General features: G+C 40.9%; 1 protein-coding gene across 1 annotated transcript; it reads right to left on the bottom strand.

Annotated features, from left to right (window-relative positions):
* Window positions 1-4,820: 4,820 nt before the first annotated feature.
* Window positions 4,821-11,340, bottom strand: LOC129412159 (protein boule-like). The gene is made up of 9 exons (XM_055165278.1): window positions 11,315-11,340; window positions 11,047-11,101; window positions 10,877-10,949; window positions 9,635-9,789; window positions 8,527-8,598; window positions 7,642-7,683; window positions 7,442-7,543; window positions 7,249-7,341; window positions 4,821-5,007 (listed from the first exon to the last, which is right to left on the bottom strand). The coding sequence occupies exons 1-9, from the start codon at window positions 11,338-11,340 to the stop codon at window positions 4,891-4,893; spliced, it is 735 nt and encodes a 244-aa protein (XP_055021253.1). The 3' UTR covers window positions 4,821-4,890.
* Window positions 11,341-12,071: the final 731 nt, after the last annotated feature.

The raw sequence follows: 12,071 nt of genomic DNA, 5'->3' as shown, positions 1-12,071 counted from the left end.
CCCCCTACCATAGACATGAAACGTCAACATTGTCGGATCTGCACCAAATTTGGGAATTAAATTCTATCCATGATTACGAGCAAAAAATTATATTATGGACATGATACCATTTTCACTGTTGGCCAGCAGGGGCGCAAAGACTCAAAAATTTGGCGCCTATGGGAGACGTCCCCGTCATCTTTGTCATAGAGCCACGAAATTCGGTACACACATTCATCATGTGAAGACAAACAAAAAATATTATTATGGCCACGCCCCCTGACAAACCAGAAGGCGGCCATCTTGGATTGAAATTTCAGTCCGCGTTTTCGCTGGCGTTGCGTTTGAACGAACTCCTCTGAAGGCGCTTCACCCACAGGCCTGAAAATCACCGTACATCATCTACAGAAGTGGAACATCTAAAGTTAGCTGATTTTTTTTGATAACTGTCACGGTTTACGTGCGACGAAGCCGCAAATTTCGGTAAAAATTTCGCCGAATTTCAAGGTGACATTATTTGCTCCTGTTCGCACAGACTTAGTCCGATCGTGCTGAAATTTGAATCACTAATGTGTGATCTCAGTCTGAATATAATACACTATAAAACATATGAAAAAACACTATAGCGCCCCCTACCATAGACATGAAACCTCAACATTATCAGATCTGCACCAAATTTGGGAATTAAATTCGAATAATGCCTAGAAGCAAAAACTTATATTACTGACATGGGCATTTTTCATGGTTGGCCAGCAGGGGGTGCAAAGAACATTTAATGGCGCACTATGTCATTTTTCCTTTTGCGAGTGCGACTTTGCTGGTACGGCGTTTGCGGGCACGGCGTTTGAGGGATGCGCCGTTTGCGGTGCGCTGTGATTGCGGGCGTGGCGTGGGTTGGGCGAGGGCCGTTCGACGCCGCTTGCGGCTTTAATTATTATTATTTTTCTCCTTAATCATATTGCTTTGACGAGATGCTCAGACTGGGAAGAGTTTATCTTATGACTAAACAATGAAAAAGCGAGGTCATCTTACAAAAAAAGTCTTTTAAAATACAAGCAACACAGAGTTAGTCTGTGCATGAGGTAAAATGATAAAATATGTTTATTTTGTAATTTCAAATGAGATTAAACAGGCCAGTCAGAGTTGAACAAAGAGCCAAATGTGGCCCGGAGCTCGACAAGGCCCAGGTCTGATCTGAAAAATTGCAGTACTGTATTTTTTGGATTATAAACTGCACTTAAAATCACTTAATTTTCTCAAAAATAGACAGTGCGCCTTATGTATTAATTCTGGTTGTGTTTACTAACTTCAAACAGATTTTCACACATATTCCACTGAGTCGTATCTTTAGTCTGACAGAAGCTGAACCACATCAAAGAGCAAGCTCTTTTTTTTATCACTTATAGTTTATGCAAATGAGCCATGTGGTTTTAAGTTTTAATTCTGTAAAATGTAAACAAATGTGCGCAAAGCTGCATTAAACACATTATTACTCAATGTATATTTGAGTCGTCCTTGTAGGAAATAAAAAAGTCTCAAGTCTCAAGTGTCGTCCGTTTGTTTTGTTTAATGCGCCTTAAAATCCGGTGTGCTTTATAATCTGAAAAATACGGTAAATACAATTTGATGATTATGGAATATGTATCTGTCTCTGTACCTGTATGTGTATATGTGTGAAAATATGTATTAATCAAAATATAAATATTGTAGAGGCCTTTCATTAAATATGGGCCCAGTACAGTTTAGAAAAATACTGAACGGTCATTTTTGACAAGCAGTTTACGCTACAGGCTGTTATTACTATATATAATGTTATAATGTTATGTGACCAGTTTGACAGCTTTTTTTGCCTAAGCTGAACGTTCACTCCCAAAACCAAAGGACCTGCAGCTCCTCGTGCTGCCTCAAGTCTTCAGAACGGCCTGTCCATGTATCAGAGAGTAAACACGTAAAACTTTAAGTAAATGTTGATTATAAAACAGTGTTGATTAGTGACATTTATAATATTGTTTAGGCTGTGAGTTTGAGCACAGACAGGTCAAACTTTGTAAACAAACTTTTATTTTAAACAACTTTGGGAACATTTCTGAAACATACTGATCCCTCAGATTGAACAAGGATGAATTCCAGCGTACGAGACGATATTGAACATTTCGTGACATTCAGACAGTGAACAGTGTGAGTGTGATATGAGTCCAGGTAAAAAGTCACATTTAAAGTCTTTCAGAACAATGAACATCTTTCTACCACCACTATGTGACTTTTCTGGTTTCTGGGGTCTGCCATGTCCTTGTTTCCATGAAGATGTTATTATTTTTGCTTGGAATATTTCTCAGTACAGCATTAAACATATTTATCTCGCTTTTGTTGAATTACAGGCGCTGAAGAACACAACAAAACCGTGCTGTAACTCCAAAAGTTCCATGGATGTAGATATGTTTGTGAAAGATTCTAGTTCAGCTTTAAGAAAATACCTAAATATGTTTTTCACCGAGATGTGGCAGATTATATGACTAGCTCATGAGCTATTTAACCTGTAGACACATTTTTGTAGATTTTAGAGAATTATTTGTTTCTGAATGAAGAGACGACGATCCAAGTCAGATCCAGATTAAATGCATGTATAAAATGTGAATACATTAGAGGAACAAATGCATAGCGTTCAGACATTTAAAAACATATTAAAGTGCATATGACAGGTTTTCAGATTTTCATATTCTGACTTGGTTTGGTGAAGAGTAACTGTGTTTTAAATTTATCATAATTTCACATAAGTTAAGTGGCAGTTTGTGGGAAAAAAAAAACAGAAAGTAGTATAAAAACATTTCAAAAGGAGCGAGGTCAAGAGGAAAATACAAAGTAGATAAAACTCATTGTTGCTCTTTGGGGAAGGGAAGTCAATTTAAAGATGCAAAAAAACCCAAGGCACTCACCGGTTAAAATAAAATACCTTTATTAATTTACGGCATGTCTTAATTCCTCAGGGGACAAACCGAATTCTGACTGAACCATGTGAGTTAAACACAGGAAAACCACCAACAGAACTGCTCCACCTGGAAGAAGAAGAGATTCACCTGTGGACATGACCTGAGACACGCTACAAGAGGGCAGTGTTACAACCATGGGACCCCCTGGAGTTAACATTAGTGTTTATATATTCTATTGTCTCCCACGGGTCTAACACTGCCCTCTTGTGGTGTGTCTCAGGTCGTGTCCACAGCTGAATCTCTTCCAGGTGGAGCAGTCCCAATCCGTGTGTCATTCGTTCATTCGTTTTTCAATATAAAACCAAAAATAAGAAAGTGAAAAAAACAACAGTTTTCTTCGTTATTTGTCTCCAAAACCAAAATGAAAAAACAGATAATGATTTGTTTTTTTTCAGTTTTTGATTTTGTGTTTAAATGAAGAATGGAAAAAACGGATAACGACCGTTTCCCGTTTACGTGACTTCCGTGACTGCGATACTGGACTTTTGCACTGCATACGGACTGAACCAGGACTGATCCAGGTCTGGGACCAGACCGGGACCAGACCAGGACCAGACCAGGACCAGAGCGGGACCAGAGTGGACTCCGAGTTTTGACTTTGAGCCTCCACAGGGTCTGAGCCTCAGCCTCGAGCTCCGGCCCTGCCGTGGGCACTGAGCCTCCGGTCTGGTCTGGGTCTCAATCCCTGTCTGGTCCCGGTCTGGTCCCGGTCTGGTCTCGGTCTGGTCCCAGTCTGGTCTGGGTCTCAGTCCTGCTCTGGTCCCGGTCTGGGCTCAGTCTCGGTCTGGTCCCAGTCTGGTCTCGGTCTGGTCCCAGTCTGGTCTAGGTCTCAGTCCCGCTCTGGTCCCGGTCTGGGCTCAGTCTCGGTCTGGTCCCGGTCTGGTCCCGGACCTGGATCAGTCCTGGTTCAGTCCATATGCAGCGCAAAAGTCCAGCATCACAGTCACGGAAGTCACATAAACAGGAGACGGCCGTTATCCATTTTTTCAGTTTGGTTTTGGAGACAAATAATAAAGAAAACTGTTGTTTTTATTTTTTTTATTTTTGGTTTTATATTGAAAAATGAATGAACGAATGACACATGGATTGAGTCCTGTTGGTGAGTTTCCTGTGTTTAACGCACATGGTTCACTCAGAATCAGAAAGGCCATAGGCTGAAACGTGTCGGGACTTTGTAAATTGTCCATTGACACATGCCGTAAATTAATAAAGGTATTTTATTTTAACCAGTGAGTGCCTTGTTTTTTTTTTTGCATCTTTAAAACATGAAGTAGCTCTGACTTAAAAAACAAAATCCACCTGCCTTTGTCATCAACACTCAAAATTCATATAAAAAAAAACTGCAGGGTCAATTCACACACACAGATTTATTTTTATTTTTTGACAGATTTACGATTTATTTAACAAAATAAAGGTGTTGTCAGTTATTTGTATGAATCTGGTCACAATTATTACGTAATTTAGAGAGATTTTGGCTTTTGTTTACATTAAGTTTGCTCGGTAAAAGTTATAATTACCTTTACTTATGTCACATCTGCTGCCCGTTTTTTGTAAAATCTTAATATATAAAATATATATTTGCATTAACTGTGTTCAAATGAAAAAGTACTCTAACCTGTCATATGCACTTTAAGTTAATTTGAGAAAATGGACGACGCAGAGAGGTTGGGTTTGCTAAAAAGACGATGATGCAAAAACTGCAGATTCAGCACTTAATTATTCACTTTTTTTAAGCTTCCAGTTTCTATAAAATCAAACTGTTTTTAAGATTTTGGAAAGAGAAAGCTGTAGAGACGCGGTTTAGCTGTTGATTGCTGAAATCATGGCGCATTATAGTGAACAGTCGGAGTGTTTGTGGAGGTCAGGCGGGCGGGGGCGTGAGGTGCGAGTGTCTCTTCCCTTTCGGAGCCTCTGTTCGACGGCTTCACTGCAGCACAGACGGGGGGGGGCCCTGGTTCTCTGGGTCCGATGGGTCCCTGAAGTAAGAGATGGTCACTGGAGGAAGAGGAGGAGGAACTGAGACGGTCGAGTACACGTGATTCTGAAAGAGAGCAAAACGAGAAATAATAATAATGCGTTGAGATGATATACTTTTATTTCAATCCCATCTCAAACACGTCAGCCCCTCACACTTACAGATCGGCAAATATGTTTTAAATAACCGCGCATTACTTTCCAAGAATAAAAGACAGAAACTTACTTTTTTTCCTTTGAAAGATAAGACTTGATAGCCAGTCTGGTGTCACCTAGTGCCTCCACTCAATTTCATTTCTCTCCAGCGACAAAGTCAGGAATCTCCATGTCATCGTAGCGTTCCGTTATGTTCGGTTCATCGACATTTCCAACAACCCCTCAGTTTCCATCGTTTCCCCACTGACACACAACTCAGAGCGCACCGAGTACATGCCATTAGAAGAGACGAGGCGCCAAACTCCAGATGATTCCAAACAGCACATAAAAGATAGAAACTTACTTTTTCCTTTGAAAGATAAGACTTGATAGTCAGTTTGGTGCCACCTAGTGCCTCCACTCAATTTAATTTCTCTCCAGCGACTAGGTCAGGAATCAGAATACACTAGACGATTTGTCACGACCAAACACAAGCAACTGGTTAAATTAAAAAAGTACCGTATTTTCCGGGCTATTAGACGTGCTCTTAAGCCTCCATCCCCATCAAAAACGACCGTGCACCACAATCCAGAGTGGCCTAAACACGAATCCACTCAGGTGTCCCAGCACGACTTCAGTAAACTACAAAGCTGCACCACCCGCAGAACACACAAACACACATGGAGCAGACAGCGACCGCACAGCGAAACACACCCACAGACACACTCATCACTCCACGCCGACGAGGAACGGAACGGAGAAACAAACCGAAAAAGCGAGCGCAACGTGCCGCTTCTAGACACAACTGAACAACTGAGTCACTGCGAACACGCCGACAATCCGTTGGTCCCAGACAGCACCCTCCCTACACGCCACAACTGAACAAAGCCCAGAGTCACCGTGAACGAACAAACAAACAAAACCACTCACCCATCACACTGTTGGGTTTCCTTTAAAGTCCCACACGGTTTATTTGTGAAAAAAGTTTGAAAATAGACCATTTAATGACAGTGCACCTTATAATCCAGAGCGACTAATATAGTGCGGAAAATATGGAACCTGCCTACTGTCGAGCGAACGAATCCTAATGCTGCGAGGTCACACGGTTTACACCAAGTGAAACCATCTGATGAATCGGGCTAAAGACTTGTGGCTTTCTGAGCATATCTCCAGCATTATCCTCCGTCAAACGCTACGTAATGAAGTCAGGAAAAACGAGAGTCCAAGAGGAGCTTTGTTTTCCACCAAACTCAGTCGCTCCGTCCATTTTGATTGTTCCAAACTTTACCAAAGAGTGCAGTGAGTCAAAATGGTCGATGCTCTGAGCGTCTGTGTTTGTTTTGATTGAAGAAGTTGCTCTAAATGCAGAGATTTCTCAAATAAATGGAAAATTTCACATCTTGGTTCCTTGTTATTTTTATTTTCAGGTTTATTTGAGTCCAAATGTCCAAATCCAAATGTAATAAACTCCATGGAAATGCAGGAAGTGATGTGGCTCTGTGACCTGGACCTGACTCCAGCTGTTTCCATGACCTGCACCAGTCAAGTCATGGGGCCACTGCACTTTTTTGTTTTGAGGCAATAAGGAGATTTTTTGTTTATTTACAGACTTCATATTCTGCACTTTTGTAGTTAAGGCCCTAAATTAAACTTTTTTTTTTTATGTCCAAAGTTGTTTATATACTGTATGTTTGTTGTGTGTTTTATATGAAAGAGTGTGAATTTAATTTTTAGGTTTTTTTTTTGTCGTTTGTATTTCTGGTTCTGTAGTTTTTATTACACAACTACACCAGATATTAAATGTGCAATAACAGGTTGTAGTAAAAAAAAAGGATGTATAACACTTCATTAGGAGATAAAAAGGGGAGTTTTAATAGCAAAATTAAGAAAAAAAAAGCCAGCTGCCGAGTTCCAAGCAGAAAGGAAGTGAGCACGGCGGCGCTTCTAGATCCATCGACATCGGCTCCGGTTCACTTCACATTGAAACATCGTCAGCGTTTTCTCTATAACGGCTCGTCTGTGGGCTGTGACTGTGAGTGAGTCTACGGCTTCAACTCCTACAGAACTCAGAGGTCCGACTCTCCATCAGGTTAAGTTTCACAGTGAACCTTTCATTAAAATAAGTCAAATACTACAACATTTCAAAAGTCTGTAATGTTTAAGAGTTATGTACCTTTCCATATTCGTGATGAGGCACAAAGCGAGGGACTCTCTCTGCTCTGAGCGGGTACACGGGGTAAGTCTGGTACAGAGCGGGGTCAAAGTACTGACGAGGAAAACAGTCTTTTTAGTATCATTAAATTAACCAGTAAAGACACCAACATAAAAGGATAGAGTAGTGTGTTGTGTATCGAGCAGAGCCTCACCTCTGCGCTGGAGTCGTCCATGAGGGGCTGGGACACTCCCTCTGACACGAGCTGGAAGTATTCAGGCTGAGCGCACATCACCAGAGCAGCGCCGACTGGAGACTGAGAGAATGTGCAGCAAAAACAACGACAAATATAATGACAAGTGAAATCTAACTTTTTATCTCTGAACGTTGCAGCTCTTCACTGGGTTTACTTACTTCAGCAGAGTTCCACTGGTAATGGTTTGGGAAACTCTGCGGCTGAAAACAACAAACAACAAGTTTCAATCAATCAATGGAGTAAAATAGTAGTAGTAACATCTTGGTATTGGAAAGTAATGGTAGTAATCTTCTCAGGATTTTACCAGGGTACACAGTATCACCGTATTACCAAAATGTTTTAGTACGACTTTGGTAAATTAAGCTGCACCTCTGTACAGTCTGTGTGTGACCTGCAGATGTATAATCTGTGAAAAGTTCCACATGAACCATCTCCAACACGACAGAAACACAGAACAGACTGAGCATCAGCAGAACACCCCTCTGTCACAGAAAGAACACTCACATTCCACTGAGTCATGTCCAACAGAAGCTGAACCACATCAGACACACAAGGAAACAGCTGTTTTTTATCAAAGCTTTATAGTTCATGTAAATGAGTCATGTGGTTTTAAGTTTTGTTTCTGTAAAAGTTAAACAAATGTGGCGTGAAGACAAAATGTACCAGTATGGTTTTTTTTTTGGGACCATCTCTCTTGCAGTCGGACTTGCGTCTTGTCTTGGTCTCTTATGAGCGTCATGTGACGACGGAACGAAACTAATCAATGTCATCTCCCCACACAGTTAAAGAAACAATATAAACATGATGGATTAAACTGAAAATACAAACACACATTCATTTGTGCTGAGGAAACAAATGTAGGACCAATAAATTATAATGTTATATCAGGTCTTTATGCGCTGCAGATTTTTTTAATGACGGTGATGAAACTGATACTGTTGCTACAGTAGTAGTAGTAGTAGTAGTGGTAGTAGTAGTAGCAGTAGCAGTAGTAGTAGTAGTAATAGTAGCAGTAGTAGTAGTAATAGTAGTAATAGTAGTACCTGGTAGTGGTGACAGGCTGTTTGGTGGTAGACGAGCTGACGGGGCTGAGAGACCATCACAGGGGCTGGGGGCTGCACACACACACACACACACACACACACACACACGCACACACACACACGCACGCACACACAGGTACTCAGTTATATTTAACAGGAGACATTCTGCTCTGTGCAAGTGCAATTTAGAATTTGGCCACAAGATGGAGCACAAATCCAGGCTTTACAAAGTGGATATGAGTACAGGTTTGGTTATGGTTATGATTTGGACTATTCAGTTTTACAAACAGCCTCATTGTAATGGACTCATGTCTCTCTCTCTCTGATGTTAAATTTGCATTTTTTAGCAGTTTCATTAAAAAAAACGTCCAAAAGGAAAATTATCATTTAATATTAGTAACGAGATCCACTATCCCACTGTATTTGTCTAATCACACCACATATGCAGAATAACAAAAGTCATTTTACCTGCCCGCAGACACAGAATACCTATACAATCTCAACCCTGGCAGTTGTTTGAAAGAGGTGTTTTAAAAATGTATAAACAAAACTACACTGAAACTAGATCATTATTTTTACTTCAGGGACCAACTGAATATTAACACAAAACTGACTTTTGTGATCTTTATCCTCAAAAACAGAGTTGGAGTCGTGTTTGTTTCATTTACACGTTTGAGTAACTCTTTATTATGAGTCTGTCTACATCTCCAAAGCTCAAAATGCTCTGTTCAACCTTGTGATGTCATGAAGTGGTACTTTTCAAGTTAGCAGCTTCATTTTTACCTTTAGTTCAGTAGAGATCAGCTGAAATCGTCCAAATGATTCTAGTGAAGGTGTGTGGAGTTTAAAAACACAGTGGAGCACTTCCTGTATTACCACATGATGACATCACAAGGTGGAACTGAGTGTTTTCTGTTCAAAAAAAGAACTCAGCCTAAATATGCAGGGTTTGTGTGTTAAACATGAGTGAATGAAACAAAAAAAACACACAACTCCAGATCTGTTTGTGACGAGGAAACGACATTAAAACTGAAAAACAAAGTAATATTGGCCCTTTTATGTGAGAAAACCATAAGTAAAAGTTGATATTTGTTGGGCTCAGACTCACGGGGGTCCAGAGGTGTGCACTGGGACTGGCTCGTGGGTTTTGGAAATAGGCCACTCCATTGTGGAAAGTGTAGGGCGAACCAGAGGTGGTGGTCAGGTACATGGTCTCACACGACACCAGCTCAGGCTCCACACTGAACACGGACCTGTGGAAATCTACACAAATAATGAGGATATGCAAAAGTATTCACGATTTTAATAGTTACAACTCCTAACCTCGTATTTTAAACTTCAACAAACATGTTCTGAAATGTATTAATTTCTTCATTATTTGTCTCCAAAACCAAAATGAAAAAACAGATAATGATTTGTTTTTTTCAGTTTTTGATTTTGTGTTTAAATGAAAAATGGAAAAAACAGATTAAAAAAACAGACTAAACCAGGACTAAAACAGGTCCGGGACCAGACCGGAACCCGACGGGGACTGAAACCAGGACTTAGACTAGGACCAGACCGGGACCAGGACCAGGACTAAGACCAGGACTGAGATCAGGACCAGAATTGAGAACGAGACTGAGACCAGGACTAGACCAGGACCAGACTGGGACTGAGACCAGGACTAGACCAGGCCTGAGACTGGGACCAAACTGGGACTGAGACAGGGAAGAGACCGAGACCAGACCGTGACTGAGACTAGGACCAGACCACGACTGAGACCGGGACCAGACGGGGACAAACAGGGACCAAAAAGGGACCAGACCGGGACCAGACTGGGCCTGAAAACGGTTTAGTCCTAGTTCAGTCCTGGTTTAGTCTTGGTTTAGTCCTGGTTCAGTCCGTTATCCGTTTTTTTCCATTTTTCATTTAAATACAAAATCAAAAACTGAAAAAACTAATCATTATGGTTTTGTTTTTTTTCATTTTGGTTTTAGAGACAAATAATGAAAAAAAAATTGTTTGTTTTTTTTTGGGGTTTTTTTTCTTATTTTTGGTTTTATTTTGAAAAACGACTGAACAAATGACACACGGATTAAACAGGACCGTGAACGCTCATACTGGTCACAGACTCCCGAAAATGTGCCGTTTAAATAAAAAAAATATCAATACTGTTCCCTACTAAAATGACTAAACTTCAAACTAATAACTGTATGCAAAGTTTTGATCATATTTCTTTAGAATATATGCATGAAACATCTCTGTTATTTTTCATTTCCCGTCGCTGCTCAGAGCACTTTTTACTCCAGAGCACTTTGTAACACTAATAGGACAGAATCAGGGGAAAAACATTATCGCTGTGACTTACTCTCTGAGCCGACGTGTTTACGAAAAGCCTGACGAATGCAGAGTCTCCGGTCTTTAAAATAGACGCCGTTCACCTGGACGACATGAAAACACAAACACACAAACACAAACACACATTATAAAAATATTACTACGACTGTAGATACTGCTCGTTACAACAAAGTGTTTTACGTCATTGAGCAGTTTTCTCACAACTTCTGGGTCTTCGAACGTCACAAATCCATAACTGTTGGAAATAAGAAGAGTTTTTACTTCATTTACTTCCCCAAAATGTGTCTAAACTGCACAATCCTTATGACTAATTAATAAAAATAAATATAAACAACAATAGCTCTTTTTGTTAGATTAAGTCCCAAGACACTAGTTAAATGTTTGGACACACTTTGTCATTTATGTTTCTTCTTTATTTCCATGATTATTTTAGTGGTTAAATTCTCACTGAAGGCACCAAACTTCGTAAAACATGTGGAATGTAGGAAATAAAAACCAATGACTTGTCTTAGATTTAAAAAAATTTAATTAAAATCACCGTGTCATTCATTCTTTCAAGAAAATGAAAAAAAAACAAAAACTATTTTCATTATTTTGAAAAAACGGATAACAGATAATGATTCTGGGACCAGTCCTGGTCTCAGTTCTGGTCTCAGTCCTGGTCTCAGTCCTGGTCTCAGTCCTGGTCTCAGTTCTGGTCTCATTCAAGAACTGGTCCCCGTCTCAGTCCCGGTATCAGTCCCAGACTGGTCCCGGTCTCAGTTCCGGTCTCATTTCTGGTCTCAGTCCTGGTCTGGGCCCGGTCTCAGTCCTGGTCTCAGTCCTGGTCTCAATCCTGGTCTCAGTCCTGGTCTCAATCCTGGTCTCAATCCTGGTCTCAGTCCTGGTCTCAGTCCTGGTCTTAGTTCTGGTCTCATTCCCAAACTGGTCCCCGTCTCAGTCCCGGTCTCAGTTCTGGTCTGGTCCCGGTCTGTTCTGGTCTCAGTTCCAGTCTCAGTTCTGGTCTCAGTTCCAGTCTCAGTTCCGGTCTCAGTCCCGGTCTCAGTCCCGGTCTCAGTTCTGGTCTCAGTTCCAGTCTCAGTCCCGGTCTCATTCCCGGTCTCAGTTCTGGTCTCAGTTCCAGTCTCAGTCCCGGTCTCATTCCCGGTCTCAGTTCCGGTCTCAGTTCCGGTCTCAGTTCTGGTCTCAGTCCTGGGCTGGTCCCG

Source organism: Boleophthalmus pectinirostris, unplaced genomic scaffold (assembly GCF_026225935.1).
Source record: "Boleophthalmus pectinirostris isolate CB_2022bp ecotype Guang Dong unplaced genomic scaffold, ASM2622593v1 HiC_scaffold_7, whole genome shotgun sequence".
NCBI lineage: Eukaryota > Metazoa > Chordata > Actinopteri > Gobiiformes > Gobiidae > Boleophthalmus > Boleophthalmus pectinirostris.
The sequence above is the reverse complement of the archived record's forward strand: the minus strand, read 5'-3'. Positions and strand labels throughout refer to the sequence as shown.